Source organism: Populus alba, chromosome 11 (genome assembly GCF_005239225.2).
Source record: "Populus alba chromosome 11, ASM523922v2, whole genome shotgun sequence".
Classification (NCBI taxonomy): domain Eukaryota; kingdom Viridiplantae; phylum Streptophyta; class Magnoliopsida; order Malpighiales; family Salicaceae; genus Populus; species Populus alba.
The window spans coordinates 8,133,130-8,155,898 of record NC_133294.1 but is presented as its reverse complement, the minus strand read 5'-3'; the positions used below and the strand labels follow the sequence as shown (position 1 = coordinate 8,155,898).

At 34.0% G+C, this 22,769-nt stretch overlaps 1 protein-coding gene and 1 pseudogene across 1 annotated transcript; both read right to left on the bottom strand.

The window, feature by feature from the left end:
* Nucleotides 1-22,769, bottom strand: part of LOC118037048 (probable LRR receptor-like serine/threonine-protein kinase At1g29720) — a 61,161-nt pseudogene that overhangs the window by 26,818 nt on the left and 11,574 nt on the right.
* On the bottom strand, nucleotides 8,181-18,800 carry LOC118037052 (probable LRR receptor-like serine/threonine-protein kinase At1g29720). The gene is made up of 25 exons (XM_035042937.2): nucleotides 18,541-18,800; nucleotides 16,973-17,165; nucleotides 16,698-16,769; nucleotides 16,488-16,559; nucleotides 16,332-16,403; nucleotides 16,126-16,197; nucleotides 15,963-16,031; nucleotides 15,800-15,874; nucleotides 15,628-15,699; nucleotides 15,440-15,505; nucleotides 15,271-15,342; nucleotides 12,933-12,995; nucleotides 12,764-12,829; nucleotides 12,374-12,424; nucleotides 12,256-12,297; nucleotides 11,341-11,381; nucleotides 10,810-11,180; nucleotides 10,539-10,731; nucleotides 10,199-10,219; nucleotides 9,988-10,116; nucleotides 9,720-9,838; nucleotides 9,415-9,625; nucleotides 9,052-9,295; nucleotides 8,805-8,955; nucleotides 8,181-8,711 (listed from the first exon to the last, which is right to left on the bottom strand). Exons 1-25 carry the CDS (start codon nucleotides 18,707-18,709, stop codon nucleotides 8,298-8,300), a joined length of 3,120 nt encoding a protein of 1,039 aa, XP_034898828.2. The 5' UTR covers nucleotides 18,710-18,800; the 3' UTR covers nucleotides 8,181-8,297.

Below are 22,769 nucleotides of genomic sequence, written 5' to 3'. Positions count from 1 at the left end.
CTGCCCGATGATAAAATGCGAGGAGACTCGCAAGTGGTCAAATTGTTCCAGGCGACCTGCCCGATGATAAAATGCGAGGAGACTCGCAAGTGGTCTCATTGTTCCAGGCGACCTGCCCGATACTAAAATGCGAGGAGACTCGCAAGTGGTCAAATTGTTCCAGGCGACCTGCCCGATAAATGAAAAAAAAAATGCGAGGAAACTCGCAAGTGGTCTAATTGTTCCAGGCGACCTGCCCGATAATAAAATGCGAGGAGACTCGCAAGTGGTCAAAAAAGAATTTACAAATATTTACATAAAAAATAAAAAAATGTTAGGAATTCAAGAAAAATTACCTGAGTACCCCTGTATGGGTAAAAGACCGAAATACCCTCAGATTTCTCAGGAATTTACGAAAATGCCACTGGTGGCGCGTGTAGCTCACGCGCGGCTACTGTTGGTACTGGCGAAATTTTCCGGCGAGTTTTCTGGGAAACGAACCGTCGATCCTGGTAGATCTGAGGGAGAGGATTCTGATGGTTGTGGTCTCGACGTCCGTTGATGGCTGACGAGGGAGAATCGACGACTTGAAGCTTCGGTGGCCGGCGAGGATCGCGGCCTTTTTCCGTTCTGATGAGGCGGCGAAAACGGTTACAAACGCCGGGGTTTTGCTTTAAACCAGTGGATCAACCTTTCTGCGGTGGTTCAGAGGCTGGAGGCGCCCGGAAAGTGGAGATCGGATGAGAGAGAGGACGTCGCCGGCGAGAGGAGAGAGAGAGTCCGAGATTAGGCTACGGTGTGAACGCGTGCATGGTATACCGGTACCACTGAACACTGTGCGCTGTTGGATGTCTGATGGAATGATCGGATGGCTGTGATTGGCTAGATCTGAGGTCGATCGCACGGTCTGGATGAGTCTGGGTTTAGATCCGGTGTGACGCTGTACACCGAAAGCTCGGTACACCTGATGACGTGGCGTAACGGGATTAAATCTTGGATTATTTCAATGGCTGAGATGAGTCGGGATATATTTGGTATTTTTAAATTGTTTTTTTTTTAAAAAAAAAAATATCCTACTCCTGTGAATAAAAGCTAAAAAAATTGTACACAATTCTTTCTTTTCTTCTCTGTATTTGTTTTCCCGTTCCCCTCCTTTTTTTTCTTTTTTCTCCTTTTTTCCTTTTTTTTCCCTTTCTGGCGATGCTCACTGCCTATTTATAGCAGTGAACAGTAATATAATAATTGATTTCTTCCTAAATTTGCCTAATTGTAAGAAAAAAAGAAAAAAGTACTTGCCTAACATTACCTAATATGACAAAAAAGTTTTTGTTTTATTATATATAATAATAAATATTTACATAGATAAAATTAAAAACTCAAATCAGTATTAGAAAAAGCCCGACTCAACCGCTAAAAATCAATTTTAATTACCGAAAATTATGTCGAAACATAAAAAAAAAAACTTTTCAATGGGTATCAACCCGATGAACCGGGTTTTGACCACAAAAATAACAGTTTTGACCCAAAATAACCTGAAACTCATTTTTTATCCCGGTCGACACGGTTAGACCCGTATCGACCCAGTGAACTCAGTCTTGGCCGAAAATGATGGTTTTGACCCGAAACAGCCCGAAAACTCATTTTTTACCCTGGTCGACATGGTTTGACCCGTATCGACCCGGTGAACTCGGTTTTGATGGAAAGATACGGTTGACTCGAGAAAAAAATATTTTTTTGAATTTTTAAACTTTTTTTTATTTTTTTTGGGATTTTTATAAATAATAATAGAAATAAAATAATATTTAAGAAAAACTTGGTGAATCCAAAATTGGGTTACAACACTCATTAAGGTTCTATATCATCGTATTGCACTAAAGTATCATTAAATTCCCTAACTACAACATGTTTTATAATAACAAGTCTGATAATATAATATATCTTTAATTTATGGTAAATACTTATTTTGAATGCAGGTATATCTCACAATTCAAAGGATTTATTGATGTGATTAACTATTGAAAGTGAAGAGACAAAAAGAGGATTAGGCTAAGAGAAGAGATGCTGGTTCAATTCCAAACTCGAATACCATTCGGTTATTGGATCATAACTGGAGTTGTAGAACTCGGATTTAGGTCTACTTTATATGGATGGAAAGCTAAGACATAGACCTAAAACTTTCATGAAGAGTCCAAACTCAAATCTGCCGTTTTCAAGTTCAAATCTTAGGAACAACGGAGAAGTCGGAACCTGTCCTGCAGCTCGGACACTGTTCGGTTTTCAGCTCATATCTTGAGTTCTAGAAATCCAAATGATCTCTGGTTTTTTTTGTTGGAAAGCTAAGACAATTGCCCACAGCTTTAATGGAACAAAGGGCTCTAATTATGATGTTAGCAATGACGTTTTGACCAGCCAACAATATCAATAACCAGCCAACAATGTCAAGAACCAGCAACCAACATTGTCAAAAACCAGCCACCAAATCAATGGTTGGCCACCAACTAAATAGTTTGTCAACCAATCAATAGTTCTAATTTTTAGCCTATAAAAGGAGGCATTTTCCATGTATTTAGATATATTATTTTTCAGATCAAAATCATCTTCTTGCTTTCTCTCTTTGTAATGTTCAAGTTTTCTTTCATGCTATATTAATCTCTTGTTTATGCTTTTTCATTTCCTTTCCTATACTTAGTTAACTTATATCATGTTTATGTTTTTATATTGTTTATTTATGTTTTTCTTCTTCATTATGTTTAGCTAAGTTAATTGTGTCAAGGTGAAAAGGTTTCACTAGTGGTGTTAGAATAGATATAATATAAACTCAACATGGACTTTAATGTTTATATCGAAGAAAGATTGTTATTAACATGTTTTATCTTTTTATCTTACGAATTCTTAATACCTTGTTTAATGGTTAATCTAGATTTGTGTTGTATAACACTTGGTACATCAAATGCTTGATCCTTCATAGTTTTTGGCCGACATCATTATTATGATAGGAACTTGATTTGTTGTTAACATAAGCTAGCAACATGAATGCTTGATGATATTTATAAGAATGGTGTTACTTATATAAGATAATTAATATGATTATGTTTAACAATTTATAATGAGCTAATAACGATAAATCATCTGATTGGAACCTCCTTTGTGTGTGGTTTCCAGTTGAGTAATAAAAAGAGTTTATATTATATTTATTTGAAATACCATTAGTGAATTCTCTAACCTTGACATTTGTTTTATTATTTTTTAATCCTTACATCAACCTTACCTCTCAAAGCTCTCTTTATTATTACTACTACTACTATTATTATTTACATTCTTGTTATATTATATGTACGTTACGTATGCTCTGTGTTTGATCAAGGATCCTGACATTGTTGGTCTTGCCTTGTTCATTCGCATCAGAAATCTATTTATATTATATAATATATCTCTTTAATATTTTCATAAACTCAGTATATAGGCTGGAAACCTGTGACCCGATCTTTTAGATCATTCTCAGGTATAACAACGCCACGTACTGAGTATTATTATTATTACTCTTAATATTACTATTACTATTGTTGTTATTATTGTTGTTGTTATCGTGTTGTTATTTATAATTTATACAATTAACCTCCCTGTGGTTCGACCCCGGTCTTGCCGGGTTATTTATTACTTCGACACTCCTGCACTTGGAAGAAGACATCAATCTTTTGGTCGTGTCACCCCTCAAGATGTGACATAAAAAATCAAGGGGAATAGATGTTATAAAAGCTCATCTTGGACACCAAAGGAAAGAAAAGAGAGAAACCAAGAGCCTTGGTAAACACATCTGCGATATGATTTATGGAAGAAACATGAAAAGTACGCAGAATGCCTAACTGAATCTTCTCTAGAATCACATGGCAATCAATGCCTATATGTTTGGTTCGTTCATGATATACAGGATTAGTTGCAATATAGAGAGTAGCTTTACTGTCACAGTAAAGAAGAGTAGTTTGTGGGAGAACTTGGAGGTCTTGAAGAAGAGATCGAAGCCACACAACTTCACAACAAGTAGATGCCATAACTCTGTACTCAGCCTCCGCAGAAGACCTGGACACAGTGGTTTGTTTCTTTGATTTCCAAGAAATTAAAGAATGATCAAGGAAAATGTAATACCCTGTCACTGATCGTCTGGAATCCACGCACCCTGCCCAGTCAGAATCACAAAATGCTTTCATTTGTAAACTGGAGATGACTGGAAAGAAAAATCCTTGGGCTGGAGAAGCTTTAATGTAACGTAAAACTCTATAAGCTGCAACTAAATGAGGAGCACGTGGTTAAGCCATAAACTGACTTAGCACTTGAACAACAAAGGAAATGTCAGGTCTGCTGATGGTGAGAAAAAGCAAGCGCCCAACAAGTCGTCCGTAAGCAGTAGGGTCGTTTAAGAGTTGTTCAGAGTATTTAGAAAATTTTACATTAGGTTCCATGGGAAAGTGGACTGGTTTTGAAGCCAACAGACTCGAGTCTTCAAGAACTTCCAATGCATACTTTCTTTAACAAACAGAGATGTCAAGCTCACTACGGGCCATTTCCAAACCAAGGAAATATTTCAGCTGGCCAAGGTCTTTGAGTTGGAGTTTATCATTAAGCAATTTGATAAACTTTGAAACCTCTGCTGAATTATCACTAGCAACCACTATGTCATCAACATAAACCAATAATGCGATGAATGAACCGTTCAAAGTTCTTGTAAATAAAGTGTAGTCAGCTTTAAATTGTATGAATCGAAACTCAAGTAGAGCAGTGGAGAATTTAGCAAACCATTGCCTGGAAGCTTGCTTTAAGCCATAAATTGACTTGTGAAGCTTGCATACTTTGGACTCCCCCTTACTGGTGAATCCAGGAGGTAATGACATGTAGACTTCTTCATCTAATTGACCATGAAGAAAGGCATTATTCACATCAAATTGGTGAAGATGCCACTGTTTTACTGCTACCACTACTAAAGGAGTGACCACAGTGGTGAGTTTAGTCACAGGAGAAAATGTTTCATAATAGTCCAAGCCCTCACATTGGTTATCCCCCTTGGCAACTAACCTGGCTTTATACCTCTCTCAAGTCCCATCAGATTGCAACTTGACTTTGTAGACCCATTTGTACCCAATGACATGTGTTGAAGCAGGAAGGTCAACAACAATCCAGGTATTATTGAGCTCAAGTGCTTTAATCTCAGTATTCATAGCCTCACGCCATTCCTCATGTTTGACAGCTTGAGTATAAGATGTTGGTTCAACAAGTGTAGAGACAGAAAGACTAAAGAGTTTTTGAGAAGGGGAAAGATGATCATATGAAAGAACTGAAGAAAGTGAATAAGGAATACCTGAAGTTGTGGACGAAGATGTGGGATCTGAAGTGGAAGTTGCAAGATGACAATGATAGTCATGCAAATATCCAAGTGTCTGTTTTACCCTAGAAGACTTTCTGCTAGGCTAAGGTATAGATGGTTCTGAAGATAGTATATCCAAAGTAGATGATATGCAGGGTTCTGAAGTGGAATTTTGGTTACTTGGACTAGTAGGTGAATAATTTGAAAGCAGGGGATCAAGTAAAGGAATAGTTGATTCATGCATTGGAACTGGTAAAGGTAAACCATAATCATTAGCAGATGGTGGATTTTTTAGTGCAAAAGAAAATATATTTTCGTGAAACACCACATCTCTGGAGACAAACACAGTATGGAGATTTAAATCATAGAGTTTGTAACCTTTCATGCCATATGGATAACCAAGAAGTATGCAAGGCTTAGCTCTAGGATCAAATTTATGTTTATTTCGAAGAAGAGTATTTGCATAACAAAGACAACCACACACTCGCAGATGAGAATATGATGGAGAAGACTTGAACAAAACTTCATAAGGGGATCTATTTTGTAGTGAAGGAGTGGGAATCCGATTTATCAAGTGCACTGTAGTAAGAGTGCAATCCCCCCAAAACTATAAAAATAAGTGTTAATGAAAGAGAAGGGATCTAGCCACATTCAGGATATGCTGGTGTTTGCGTTCAACAATGAAATTTTGTTGAGGTGTTTCAACACAACTAAGTTGGTGGATAACACCTTTTGTGGCATAGAAATGATTCATGTTGAACTCAACACCATTATCCGACCTTAAGATTTTGATTTTGGCATTGAATTGTGTTTCAACCAAATTAAAGAAAACTTGAATGTGAGTTCGGGTTTGAGATTTATTTTCTAGAAGATGAATCCATGTAAATCTTGTATGATCATCGACAATTGTCAGAAAATATGATGAATCAGTGATAGACTTTGTAGAAAATGGACCCCAAATGTCATAATAAATTAAATCAAATGGTTGTGTAGAAGTAGATGTGCTATGAGGAAAGGATAAACGATGTTGTCTGGCTAATGGACAGATACTGCAAGTTTAATACTGTTCACGCTGCATGTGAACATATTGTGCTGAAAACTGGCAGAAAAAGCTCGAATACGTGTTCTATTTGTCGACATGAGACAGGCAGGGAAAAACTCTCAGATATTTTGAAACATGCTAAGAACATACTGGAAACGAGAGGGATTCCACTCAGAAAAGAGAGAAAGAAAAAGGATTTATCCTTTTATACATTGTTTCAAGATTAATAAAAGAGACCCACATTGCTTGATAGTGCATTCCATACTGCTGTAAAAGTGCACTAAGGACTTCATCATCAATTGTTCACTAATTCAAAGTAGAATTTTCTGCTTTCTTTTTTCTTTTTGTTTTTGCAAATACTGATTGATGTAGACATAGAACAATCTCTTTTCCACCAGGTGCTAAAGGACAACAAGCTATTTGGAGTTCATGATAGACTCAATTATATAGCTAGTTGGTGCATAACTGACAGTTGTAACACTTGTCGCAGGTTTTTTCTTATGTTTGAAGAATGGTTTTAGAGGAAAAATTAAAAAAAAAATTATTTTTTTAATTTAAATTAATATTTTTTACTGCTTTTATATTATTTTAATATATTTATATCAAAAAATATTATTTTAGTATATTTTTTAAACAAAAAAACTTTAAAAAACACCAATTATATATCTTATAAAGCCACCCACGATTTTAATGCTTCTGTTACGTACCCATCATTTTGCTTTGAATATTGAGTTTTTTCCTACACTATCACCGTGAGCAAATTTATTTCTCAAACGAACACTCTCGTTATAACACAAAAATAGTCTCGTTACACGTGGATTGTGCATTTATTATAAAAAATAATAAATAATAATTGTAATAATAAATAAATAATAATTGTAATATATTAGTGGGTGTGAATTATTGCTACAGGAAAGGAAATTTTATTATTATATATATATATATATATATATATATATTACAACTCCCTAATTTTTCCCCTTTTCCCTTTTGTTTCTTTTATACAAAACAAAGAGAGGGTTTTTTTTCGTTATATCAAAAAAATAGTCTCGTGACACGTGGATTGTGTATTTATTATAAAAAATAAAAAATAATAATTGTAATTGTCTACTTACCTAGCTCTGGGTTGTGCATGTATTATAAAACATAGTCTCGTTATTTTTCAGAAAATAATTTGTGAATGTAAATTTTTTATCAGATGAACACACTCTCAATAAAGTGTAATTTTTTTTTTTGAATGTATTTTTTTTTATTACTTATCCAATGGTCTCTTCTATTTTATTTTTCCAAATCTTTTAATAAAGTGTAATTTTTTCAATTTCACTGTCGATGTCGCACCCGACATTACGAATGAAGTTTAGAACGTAAAAATGGATAAGAAATCACCATATATGAAGAAGATGAGTTTACAGTGTGGGTTAATGGCTGGCTAAGGGATGATGGTGCCGGTGGAGAGGGCTGATTGGGCAAGAAAGGAGCTGGAATTTTTGGGTATGATTCTGGTTAAATGCGGGACACAATTTATGCCTTGTGTCTTGTGTATTTCTTTCTGGCCACCAAGCTTTATACACAGGTCTATATTTATAATTCAAGAGTCCGTAGTCATATGAAATTCAAGAATCTCATACAAAAACAAGCTGATTCCTTCTTTAAACTTAAATTTTATTAAAAATATTCATAATATCCATCCCCATAAATCGGGAGTAATAATCACTGGCCAGGAAAAGTGTCTGGGGCTCTGAATTCTCACAACCACGGAGATCATAGATTCCATAGACCGTTTACATTATATAGAATTATAAATCCATAAGCATACCAAGATGGATGGTAAGCAACAAGACGTTGTGTAGACGTCTAAATATCGATCATCAGTATCATCATTATATGATTACAAACGAAGCTCCAAGCATGTCTTTGGCTTTATTCAATTAAAGACGAGGTTTCACTGATGTTTAAATTTATGGACTCGGGATTGATGGGGTAAAGATCATGGGCCGATGTAGAGGAATTTCCAATCCATGATTTATCGGATGGAGGAAAGAGGTCTTGTTTGCTGTTTAAACTCTGGTCCATGACCTGCTGATAGTGGCCTTTGAGAAGTTTGGAGTGTAAATCATCATCATAAATGCTAGGATCTGAGATCACCTCCTGGATGCTGGTCTGTCCTTCAAGCATGCTCACCACTTCTGACATTGCAGGCCTTAGAGATGGAGAAGCATTGGTGCATAAGAGAGCCAATTTGATCATCCTCTCAGCCTCTTCCTTGTTGAATTCAGACTGCAGCTTTGGGTCCACTATCTCCATTAAATTTCCCTTTCTTTGCAGTACATGGGCCTGTGAAAGCAAAGAGTAAAGTATTTGCAGAGAGGAGTAGTGCCTAATGCATCATGGATTCAAGATAGCAACAAGAACAGACTCGTAACTTACCCAGTCAAGAAGACATACGAATTCATTTGTTGTCCTGTAGCTCGAATTGCTTCTTCCACTGACAATTTCTAAAGCAACAACTCCAAAACTATAAACATCTGCTTTGTCTGTTAAATAACCCCACAGCGCATATTCTGGAGCCATATATCCTCTGAAATCAGAACCATGCCAGATTAGTGACTCTAACGGAGTATATTGCGATCACTGAATAAAGGAAGCTGCAAATTAAGTCTTGATTAAAACTTACATGGTTCCAGCAACACGAGTGCTGATGTGAGTGTTCTCCTCTTCATTGAGCTTAGCTAGTCCAAAGTCTGATATCTTGGCACTTAGATCTTTGTCCAGTAATACATTTGTACCTTTGATGTCTCTGTGAACAATCCTGATTGCAGATTCTTCATGGAGAAATGCTAAACCTCTGGCTATTCCAACACATATCTTATATCTTGTTGGCCAATCCAGCATCAGAAAACTTGTTTCTGAACCTGTAGCTAATCCAGTAAAGGAGGTTCACTAAATAAAATGACTTCAACTTTGCTAGTCGATGCTATTATTCAAAAAAAAAAAAAAAAGATTTTACTGGAAAGTAATCAGATGCCATAATGGTTACCAAAAAGTGCTTTGGCCAGGGAGTTGTTTTCCATGTATTCGTACACTAGAAGCAACTGATCTCCTTCAATACAGCATCCATAAAGCTTTACAAGATTGGGATGCTGTAAACCAGATATCATGCCTATTTCATTCACAAATTCTCGGTTTCCTTGCCTGGATTTAGGAGATAGCTGCTTAACAGCAATGAGAGTTCCATCTGACAATTTACCCTGCATTGAATTTATCGTAGACATTTTGCATGATCAAACAAAGGGTCCAATGATCAACTGGGATAATATGCAAGAGCATATTAGAGTGACAGACCTTGTATACGGAGCCAAATCCACCTTCTCCAATTTTGTCAGCAGAATCAAAATTGTTAGTGGCAGCTCTCAGCTGCCTCAAAGTGAAGGAACCCGTTTTCAGATCTAGCCCCTTGAGATCTGCACATAATTGTTGGTGACACAAGGGAAATGCTTCAACATCATCAATGCGCGGATGTGTTATATTCTAGATGTTTGCGTGTGTAAGAGCTGCTAATTAACTAATTAAGGAAAAGGCTTTAGCACGCAGATGATTGATTTCAATGTACCTCGTTCTCTCATGACCTTGTCTCTAAAATAGAATTTCCAACAAATGACACCCATTACCAAGAAAACAAGGAGTAAGGCTGAAGTGAAAACTCCAACCACGATAGGTATTTTACTTGCTTCTCCAGGTTCTGAAATTAAACAAAGTTACACGTACAAACACAGAAAGCCAAGAGGACAATAATCACTGTAGGGCAGCAGTTTACTTCTCACCTGGACAATAAGTTCCCTGGCCTGAAAACAACAAATCATAAAGTGCTTCTTAGATGGTATAATGAACTGAGTAAAAGCTTACATACAGTTATGATGAAAATCAAAGCCAGGTTCATAAGGAAGAATTTGTTTGTTAATTATGTAACCGGTGGGGGAAATGACCAAGTCTAAGTCTAAGGGGTGATGACATTTGAATTCATAAGTACTTGATCAACAAAGCTATGATATCATTGCTCGGTTTTCATTTTAACTTAATTGATAAAGGTCATTGTATATGAATGAAATCGCAAAGTCAGTGACTTTCAATGAAATGCTGGGAATATATATATATAAAACATGCCTGAGCATACAGTTATTGCAGAAATAAGAGGACCGTAATTTCCTCTTTTTGGAATGCAAGTAGTCCCTTTTCCATTCCAGTATAAACGGATCTCCAAGGTAGTGTCTGTCACATTGGCATTGAATACTAAAGAAGCTTTGTTAGATCCATTGGCAGCCTTCTGAATATTAAAATCTGGTGTCTCTAGTTTCCCCTGCAAAACAAATCCCAAGTTAAAAGGATCTTTTGGAAAGAAAGAAAAAATCTTTTTGGATAATTTAATCTCAATTACCTGAATATAAATGTCAAAATAGCGTTTTCCAACTCTTTTGTACATTTCGTCATCTGTGAATTGTATCTCAGCAAAGTCGAGTTTAACAGTGTACACCCTATTTTCTAGACAATATCCATAATAAGTGAGAGAGATGGCAGCTCTGCGTGCTGTAGAAAACAACGGTTCAGTCGAGTTGTTTGAACCAAGTATATATACGGAGCTTTTGCCATCATCATCCATAAAATCTCCTGTGTTGCTGAATCCCCAGTTTGATCTTTTATTGAAATAAATCGTAGCAGCATCAACTATAATGCTATCGTCACCTTCATACAAGATACTCCCACTGGTTACATCCGGTCCACCACAGTTTACATGGAATGAACGATAACCTGCAATACGTCAAATTAGTACTCGTGCTCAAATAAATACACAGACACTGATATTATAGTAGATCACTGATTTCGGTATGCTGATAAATTTGAAACAGATTTGCTTTGATTTTAAAGAACTTCGTTACTTCTTATTTTAGGAGGGAAAAGAATATCATACTTTTGGGGCACTCATGTATGCCTGAGCATGGAAGAAGTCCGCTTCTGTAAGACATGGAAATTATAGTTAGAATTTCAAATGGTTCTGCAAACTGCAATATAAGAATCAGATATCGAAACCATGCTGTTCATTATAGTAAGAATTAGCATTATTTCACCCCCCCAAAAAAAAAATCATATTATTGAAGTAAAATATTCATTTTGTGTTTGCTCATTGAGAAAATCGGTGCATTGCTGTTCCCTCTTCATGAGTGTTTGTGCTTATATCTTGCGGTAAATGAATAATAAAGCATGTCACATTCTTATGTTCTTCATTCATTCATTCAGCATTAATCAACAACGTATATAATTGATGATTTCTATTGATTTTAAAAGCTACAAGGACATGGCCTGGTATATCTGATCCTAGGATACCAAGTTTGTGCTGAGAAAGAAAATCCTGCTTAGGGTTTAAGGATATAAGTATAAATTGCAGATTTAACTCCAAAGATATTCAGTTAAAATCCTTATTAGCATCTGATATGTAATGTATCCCCCCCCCCTTCAAAACTATATATGAACATGACATGGTTTACATGATTAGAAAAGATGTTTTTAGTCTACGGGGGTGAGTTTTTATAAGGGATATTTACCTGCCTGTAAGCATTTAAGAAATCCGTTTAAAATATCCCAAAAGGGAATTTTGAAATTTTATCCTGCAAGAGCTCCATTTCCAAATTAAGGTTATCCATAGGGACCTCATTTCATCCTAGATTTCTGCTAAGCATAAAGACACCTCTTTTACATTGTATCAGTTGTGGTTCTTTTTCCTTGGAACAAGATTATTGGACTTGGTATGACAACTACCAGATTGGATCTCCAACAACATAAAATACCAAAAATATCGCTTTTCCAGAGTGTATAAGAGGAGCCTTACAAGTTATTCTTGATGAATGAACTCCTGTACGTGTTTGGACCCCTGGTTTATACATTCAAATCATTAAGTTTCGCAGCAACCAGGAGTATCCCAAATTTAAGAAAATAGATATCCTTACTGGTGATCTTGACAGCTTGGCGGCAATGAAAAGTTATTGTAGGAAACATCACTGCAAGAAGCCAAGGGAATCATAAATATGAATAGGAACCTCAACAAAATTAATAATAAGTGGAACAAATGAAATGCTAAGCAAGATTTTTTTTTAAAAAAAAACCACATTTTTTCAGAAACTAGGCTTTCGTTGAGGCGCCACCGGGGATAGATAAAAATGCCTATGGCATGAATATATATGCAGCCTTAGATTATCAAGATTCACTCAGAAGACCACTTGAAAAATATTAATGGTTGATCAATCATCAGCAGTTTTATCTTCACAAGAGAGCAGAGAAGTTGAACAGAATATCTAAACTGAAATAACTGAAACCTGTGATACATTTCAGAAACATACATTTTTTTGTCTGTTTTGAAAAATGAGTCTGGGACACTTCCATTCAGCTTGTTCCCACTCAAAAACCTGGTTTTCAAAAGCCAGATTGATTCTTTCAGCATAATTCAGTCATCCATCGATGGTCAGATTTCAACATTCTGATTTACAATATTCAAATCTAAATACTTACATAAATTCACGTGTTTTTGCATCCTGAGGAATGCGTCCTTCCATCTTGTTGAAGGTTAAATCCCTGAAAAAGATTACAGTAAAAGATTTTCCAGCTTTAGTTTTCAGAATATCCCTTGTACCTTTGTAAGTTTTTTGCAATAGACAAGCTCCTTCTGCGAAATGCAAATACCTGCATTGTTTTTACTTAGGTTGCATTTGGTTCATGGTGAAACACAAACCGAGTTAAATCTCAAGGGTGTAAAAGTGCTTAGAATGTTTGGAAGAAAGTTTAGAAATAAAGTTCTAAATGTTGAAAGTAAGATTTCTTGATATTAGTTGATCGGTTGAGAACATGTCAACCAGTTAAAACAGAGCGACCGGTTGGACTAAATAAATCGGTTGACCAGTTCAGTCGACTAAATACAATTCCTGTTCAAATTAATATTTTCTAGTTTTAGTTTAATTCCTTGACTATTTATGACTTTTATGCTTATAAAAAGGCTTGCAATTTAGCATTATTACAAGTACAAAAAGAGAGAGAAATAATTAAGGGAGCTTAAAGATAAACACTTAAAAAAAATATTTATTTTTCTCAATCTTCTTCTTGTTCTTGAGTTTTTTGCCTTACATTATTGTGTTGATTTTATACCGCACTTGTTTTACTTCCAACAAGTGGTATCGGAGTCTTAGGTTTGATTATATGACATGGTCAATCTAAACTTCTCACTTCAATGTTCTAAGTTCACAAAGAACAACTATGAAATTTGATGTGTTCGAGTAAAAGCTTGGCTATGTTTTAAGATATATAAGAGAATGTTGAAAAAGGCTTTGAGGAGCCTATAGATTGAACAATTAATGTTAACTTCAGCCTAAAGTGAGGTCGTGCAAAAGACATGAAGAAAGAGTCAACAAGCACTTATAATCACCCACCAATGTTTAAATGATGTCACTTTTAAGATAGTAGTCAATGCAACTACCGCCAAGCATGCATGAAAAATTTTGCATGAATCAAATTAAGGACTTGACAATGTGAGAAAGATGTATTTACAAAAGCTATGCAGTGACTTTAAAAAGTTAATTATATATTATTGAATTAGAGAATATTTCAAAATACTTTGCAAGAGTATTGACCATATACAATCAAATGAAGATATATGAAAAGAAGATAAAAGAGACACGTGTGGTAAAGAAGATCCTACACTCGCTACAAAAAAAGTTCTATTATGTGGTTATCGCGATATAGAAATCACAAAATATGAATGTTCTATCAATACAAAGTCTCATGGAAGAATTACAAGCCTATAAAAAAAAAATCAATGAGATTCAAAAGGATATGAAAGCACAATCAATTATTTCAAAACAAGATGGTTTTAAATATTACCTTGAGGGTAGAGAACATGGACAATACAAAGAAAAAGGAGTAAGAGGCAAATTTGGATTTTTTGATTTTTTAACCTTGCATTACACTGTGTTGATCTTATACCGTACATGTTATAATTCCAACACTAAACCACAATTTTTTTTTTCGAAAACTTTGTAATACAAGAAGATAAAACTGTTCAGTAATTTCTTTCAACTTAATTCGATAGGAGTGACAGAGCGGCTGAACTTGAGGAGATGATAGTCCCAGATCATCAGGAAGGAAATAATAATAATAAAAAAAAAAAACAGAATTGAATTCCCTTTAGGCCACTTGTAGCCCTTTAGCCGATGCATGCAACCAGGGTTGGATTGAAATAGGTCCTGATTCTGATTAATCTCCAGTAGGCTGAGTAACTTGATCAATGAAATGCAATAGACCACCTGTGAGAATTTTGATGGTGGTTTCTTAAAGAAACAGAATGGGATTTAAGAGGTGCAAAGCGAATCGGGATTGTGTTTCTACAAACTATATATTTATGTACGAGTGGTGGTCTGAGAAACATGTTTCATGAATTAATTAAGCCCTTTTCAGTGTACTAAATTTGATTCACAGGCAATTATCAAAAACGGGAAAAAAATGATCACAGGACTGTTGGTCATGGTGGCTGGCAATAGTCCAGAAGAGCATTTGGTTAGGATAGAGAGTATAGTCATATGGAGCTCTCTCAAACTTCCTGCTATGAGAATTAATGCCATATGTCTCGTAGTAGATGGTTAGTGTATTAGAATTCCCGACGAATAGATTTCTACTTGTTTCTCACCTTTGAGCAAGTTATGAGAGGATTTCATTAGAAATTTTGCATCCCATACAGTACATGGAGATCATAACCCGGTAGTGAGGCAATTTTTGCAGTGTTATTAAAATATATTCATGTTTTTAACTTCTATCACATTACAGCACATATAAGGTGATGAGTGAAGGTGTTAAGACTTACAGCATTTTCAGAGAATCCGTTGTCCACACATCTGTTGGGATCACACCAGTTAAATTGATGTTTCGCAAAACCCTTCAAAGAAATTAAAGATAGGCTTAATTAGTTCTCAATAGAACATGTTAATTCTCAAGTTTATTTATTTTAGACATTTTACGGACAGTTGACGAACAAATAATTCACTCTGGGGGGGATGGTGGATAAATTAGACTCTGGTCCAGACATATCAGTGATCCTCCTGCAGTGCATTGAAAAGAAAAGAATGTTATAGTTCCCTTTATTCTTTCTGTCTTCTTCACAGAGGAAACACCAAAATTATTGTATTTATTGCTGTGCCTCTCAGGAAGTAGTTTGACTCACAAGTCTGTCAGGTTCTCTAAAGAAAGAATGGCAGGAGGTATGGGCCCTTGTAGTCCACTTGCGTATAATTCACTTCGTAATTAGTCCAAACAGGAAAAACAAAATATCAGAATAATGTGCAACATGTAGCAGATAAATGAAATGAAAATCTCATGCAGATAGAGATCCTCACAGTCTAACAAGATTCCTCCAGTACTTCCCAATGAAATCAGGTATTCTGCCACTAAGATTATTATCACTTGCACGACTGCACATTGCAAAACCGAATTAAGGAAACCAGATGTTATTGAATTATCAAAAACTGTGTTTAAAGAAGAAAGGAATTGATTGCTTACAAATGAGTCAAGTTTAGCTTGGCGAGAGTCTTTGGCAAGGTTCCCTCCAACTGATTGGAGGAAAGTATCCTGCAACCATTAATTCATAGCACAACATCAAAGATTGCAGCTAAAATGTCTAGCTTGCATTGGTTTAATAATGATAAGCAGTTAAACGCCTTACAGGTCTGTTAAGTTGACAAGATCACCAAGCTGAGAAGGAATAGTACCAGAAAACTGATTTGCTTCAAGGGACCTTCATGTATTTGTTTTTGATTAATTGACAAAAAAAATAAATGAACCAAGTAAGCTAGCATTGTCAAAAACAGAAACAGAAAACAAAACAAATGATAAATCGGCAGAACATATGTTTATGACTTCAATACATACAAGTAAGTCAGGCTACGAAAACTTCCCAAGTACCCAGGAATATTTCCTGACAAGCGATTGGATGTAAGTGAGCTGCATGCATAAAATGTTATCTAGTTATGGTGAATTCTGCCTTGAGTAAGAACTGGTAAGCAAAGATGAGGTGAATGAACTTACAGGTTTGTCAAATGTTTCATTGAAGCCCATTCCTCAGGAATATTGCCAGAAATGTAGTTGCGAGTTAGGTCACTGTAACAGATAATTTAGCATCAATACTTGAGAATTTAACTTGTTCAACTTATAAATCAGTCGATAAAAGTTACTTTGAGATTCTAAAATGAATACACATAGAAATACAAATAAATTATATCCTGAAAAGGTTCTTACAGAATTTCAAGATATGTAAGGTTGGCTATTTCAGGCGGGAGCTTGCCTGGAAGACTGAGCGTTTTTAGATATCTGTTATTGAAAGAGAAAAACACCATCCGTATATAAACTCAACTTTAAGACTAGATGATTGAAAAACAAACTCAAAAATTTACTTGTGTTAATTTACATCGAATTCCAAACACAACTTTAAGATTAGAGATATTTTCAGATAATTAATTTAAACATTGGAGCAAAGTATCAAATAAATATAGAAGGCAAAAAAAAAATCTTACAATGACGTGATATGACAATAACTGTCATTATTGAGGTTGAGGGTGCAATTGCATACGAGGGTGCTATTGGCTTCTGAATCTTGTTCCGACAGATTCATATCATGCAGAGTTCCTGATTGGTTGCAAGCATCGCCCACCTCGAAGGGTTGCCCACCCAGCGTCAGTGTCTCGCCAATTTGTTTTAACGCCGTCACTAGTTCAAGGATCATGCATCCACGGAAAATTTTATCAAAATATATCCATATCCATAACATCGGTTAATATTAACTCTTATCACCGGAAAAAAAAAAAAAAAACTAATAGTTTTCGAGTGGTATTCTAACACAATAAAATGGTCGGAATCTTGAGTACAAATCCAGTAAAAATAGAAATGAATAGTGAAAAATATATAAAATATAATACAAATCCTTTTCAATTTGTTGCATGTATTTTAGGATAATTGAAAATCAAAAAACACTTTTTTATTAACTCATTTATATGTTTTAATTTTTTTTACTCAATATATTTTAAAAATCATGTCCCATTTTCTTATATTCTTTTTCTTCAAGTATTCTTTTTTTAGTTTTTGATTTAAATATCTTTTTTTAATAATAATTAAGGGCATTTTTTTGGTATAAAAAAGGTTTCTGTAATATTTTCTTAAAAGTTAGAGAGGTTTTATTAAATCTTCAAACTTTTTTTCATACTCTTTGTAGTTTCCAAATACCTCGAGAATTGCTGTAATTTGTAGAAAAAAAGAAATCTGATACAAATTAAATAATTTATGCATCTTTAATACCATCCCCATATGAGCTACTTCCTGTTGGATGCACAGTTGACAGTGAATATGTACGGATTTGAGCCTTTTTTTTCAGAATTTCATTTTATGTTCTTACCCCATGAGTTGTTTTTCTGTAGCTGTACTGTAAAGTGATGACATGATTCTCCAATAAAGTAATTAATAAGCAATAATTAAGGGAATTTTCATATATTAATATTATTCATATATTCAAAAACCATGCCCCATTTTCTTATATTCTATTTATCTAAGTCTTTTTTTTTAGTTCTCGATTTAAATATCTCTTAAAAGTAATAATTAAGGGCATTTTTTTGGTATAAAAAGGTTTTATTAATTAGTTACTCAAACTTCTTTTCATACTCTTTGTAGTTCCAAATACCTCGAGAATTATTGTAATTTGTAGAAAAAAGAAATCTGACACACATTAAATAATGTATGCATCTTTAATATCATCCCCACATGAGCTACTTCCCGTTGGATGCACAGTTGAGAGTGAATGTACGGATTTGGGGCCTTTTTTTTTCAGAATTTCCTTTTATGTTCTTTCCCCATTAGTTATTTTTCTGTAGCTGCAGTGTAAAGTGAAGAAATGATTCTCCAATAAAGTAATTAATGAACTATAAATTTATATTAATGAATTTCTTAGTCTTAAAGTATGAGGTTGTAGTTGTAAGCAAATCTGTGGATATGTGACTTAGCACACCAATGGAATGGAAAGTGGTGGAAATTAATTAGCTCAGATTATTACAACACTCCATTATTGCAATAAAAACAAAGCTTACTCTCTTACCTTCGTCTGGATGTAACTGATATGGTATAGCTGAACTGAAAGTAGCAGAGCTGAAAAGAGTGATCACGACCACCATAACTCGGCAAAACTGAAGAAGTCCATGCGGAGCCTGAAGCGTCGTGAACATGTTGGGTGCAGGAGTAGGGAAGAAGATTGAATAAGTTTTCATTTTATGAGGAACGTACTTGATTTATACTGGACGGACGTGGGGACAAATCATTCATGTTTTTAAAAATCTTTTTTCATGGCTGAGAATACATTTACGGCTACACCAACAACACATGATGCTTGTAACTTTTGGTTGTGGTAACTTTTGTAGTTGTAGTTTGAAAAAAATTATTTTATAAAAAGAACTTTTAGTTGAGATTGGTTTGGTGTTTATATATATTTGGTTAAAACTGTGGTTGAATAAAAAGTAGTTTAATTTGTTTGGTTAAATATACTTTTCAAATTGAGGTTATAAAATAACTAATATATATATATATATATATATATATATATATATATATATATATATTGATGACTTTTAATTTAAATATTGTAGATTTAACCACCACTATTACATCATTAAATAAATAATACTTTATATCAAATATTTTTTATTGTTCCATTAACTTATCTATAATTTCATCACATATGAAATTCATCTGATAAGGACTACAGTTTTCATTGTCTTTTGAGCGTGCAACAAAATAAGGTAAAATATCATCAAAAAATAAAAATAAAATTGCGATCAAATTCTGCAAATGATATGTCATCATGCAATCTCCTTCTAATTTATATAGTGTTATTGAATAATATTAAACACTAGTTTTTCAAGAAAAAATACAATTATAAAAAAAATGTACAGTGACTCATGAAAAAATATACAATTATTAAACACTAGTTTTTACCAGGTCAAACGCGATCAATGAACAGTGACTCGTGAATTAATTCACCTGGCACTATTTAAGTGAACAGTAGTTAATTCACTCTACACATATGGCAATGGGGTGGGCAATGAAAAGCAGCAATTTTTTGCTGCAGCAAAAAGGGTTGTATGACCTCAATTTTTAGTGGGACCTATCTCTAAAATTTGTGTTTAAATGTTTAACCAAATGGTTATAAATTGTGGTTGGAACAAAACATAGTTCCAACAATAATACCAAAAGGACATTAAGCCAATGACATGTGATGCCAACAGCTAAACCAGCAGTTAAGTCCATCAATTACACCTCATATGGCTATGCTAGTGGCTACACCCAAGGAAACACCCACGATGATGCCCACAACTATGTTTATGGCTATGCTCCAAGGCTCCCACAAATAACTTTTGTATCACCCGGACATCGCGGTGACCATCAAAATTTTTCATGAAAAAAGAATAAATATATAGCATCTTGTTCTTTGGGGAAAACGGTCTCGTTTAAGGAATCGCCACCTATTATTATGGTAACTAAAAACCCTAATTGATCAATTGAGATTCTATGGTCAATGACCAATTATGCGAAAGGAAAGATGCTATCACCCCTTAAGCATCTTCCTGAGACAGGTTGCATTGCTAGTTTTGTCTAAAATTGCTAAGTGTTTTGTCCTCCTTTTTTTTGTTTTTCCTATCATGTTTCTAACTCTAGCATCAATAAATAGTGCCTGCGAATATTTTCAACTCTAGCGTTGGTAAATATTGCACACATCCAAAAAAAATATGATATTCCTGACTTTAGCGTTAGTGAATAGTTCGTAAAATTTTGAATTTTTAATGAAGAAGAAACAATTTTTCTATGCCTTTTTCTTTTTGTTTACCCTTTTATTATTTACTCTATTTAAACAAAAATAAATAAATAAATAAATAAATAAAGCAGTACACAACATATTTGCATTTAACAGTAATGGTCAACAGATTGAGCATATAGTAAAAAAAAAAAATGCAAAATAAAAAACAATAAAACAAACCATGAGTGGCTACAAATAAATCTACAAAGATCCCTGTATATTTCAAGAATTTTTTAATATTGAAAAAGGGCTTATTCGACCATATTTCAAAATAAAAAGAGAATAAAATATATGGGAAAAGTATAATAGTGTATTTTGCCAAACACATTCTAAGTAAACACTAGTTGCTATGCCCGCGCGCTGCCACAAGCTTATGGCATGTTTGTGTGTTGTCATGGATTTGTAGAAAAATTCAAAAAAAAAAAACAAATATACGGAGAAACACTATATATTGCAATCCATAATGTTTTCAAGAAAAAAATAAACTACAAAGCTAAATTCTTAACCAGCTTAATATTAAAAAAAATAAAATAGACAAAGATAATTTTAAAAACAAATCATAAAAAACAAAGGAAAAAAAATAATGTAGAAAACACTGCAGCAATCTATGGTGTTTTGTGAGCAAATATACAATTATAATTCTTAACGAACTCAATATTAAAAAAAAATCAATAAAGATAATTTTGAAAAAAATCATAAAAAAATGAAAGGAAAAAAAATTATACAGGAAAACACTATAGCAATCTATAGTGTTTCATAAAAAAATCTACAATTGTAATTTTCAACTAGTTTAATATTAAAAATAATAAAATCGATAAAGACAATCTTGAAAAAAAAAATATAATAAAAAAAATCATGTGGGAAAACACTTTAGTAATCAACAATGTTTTAAAGAAAAAAAAACTACAAAGCTAAATTTTCAACCAGCTCAGTACAAAAAAAATAAAATTTGACAAAGATAATTTTGAAAAACAAAATCGATATAATTCATTCTCATTGCATCCATAACCATATTCCTGTAAGGATTAGTGTTGTCATTTGCAACTTCATGCACGTTGCTAGCACTAGAGTTGACTCAACCACCTTTCTCCTATGCTCTTATTACGAACAAATACTTCTCCGTGTGCATACCAACACCAGTAATTTTTCATAAACCCTTTGTGTAAAAGATGCATCATTACAACATCTGGATGCAGATACTTTTTATTTTGGCACTTCCTGTATGGACACCTAATATCGCCTCTAGTAAAATTTTTGGGAATAGATGTTGCGAAATTAATAAAACCCTAAACCCCGTTACAATAATCTATCCTCCGCAATCCTTGGGGTGAATCTCGATACATCCATGAACGATCATCCATGACTTCTATCAAACCTTTATAAAATTATGATGACAACATGTATTAATTAACAATGTTAGGTAAATAAATTTGCAAAAATATTAGTTTACCTCGAGATTATCTAACAAACTAATTACAACTTCTCATAAATATTACATATTCATTATCAATTATCAACGTCCATACAAATTTATACATATAAATTTATGGAAATTATAACTCCGCAATACCATTGATAAAAATTAAAACGAACCCGTTAAACAAGCTATTAATTATTTCACCACAACACATGTAATTTGGTAATTCAACAAAGTTTCAACAATTTACAAATAAATATAATTTTACAAAATCTAAAACAAACCATAACAAGTACAAAATTATAAATTCATATACTACAAGTTTGTTTGAGAAATAGCAATAAAACATGTACATATACTAACAAAATACATATACTAAAAAAACAATAAAATTGACATTTAAATGTTAAAATTAAAAAAGATAGAATTACTTACAAAAAATGATAAAATCCACAATAAATCAGAACATGAATGCTATGACCACAAAACTTAAAGAAATATGACTTGTGTTGAGAAGAGGGGGATTTGTTTTTTGGGGGGTTGGTTGTTTGCATTTTGGGAGGGGAGAGTTGGGATGGGAAAGAAGAAGGAGAAATAGGGGAGGAGAGGAACGACAGAGTGATGATATATTAACTTTTGTCGACGGAATCACCGAATGGGAAAGAAGAAGGAGAATTCCGTCGACAAAAGTTAATTTATCATCACTCTGTCGTTCCTCTCCTCCCCTATTTCTCCTTCTTCTTTCCCATCCCAGTCGGTGATTCCGTCGGCAATTCTGATGGTGAATCGGTCACGTCACTGTACAAAGATCCCTGTTTGAATCCTCGGTAATTTTGTCGATAAAATCACCTGCAAAAACTTCCACATCAGCGAACCGACTTTTTTTTTTTAAATTCTGAATATTCCATCTGTAATTTCATCGGTATATACCAATCAAAGTATTCCGGTGGTATATACCGACTGAATTACAGATGAAAAAGATTTTGTCGGTAATTATGACCGCAAATTACCGACAAAATTATTCTGTCGGTAATTCCGTTGGTTTTAAACGAATTTCTGG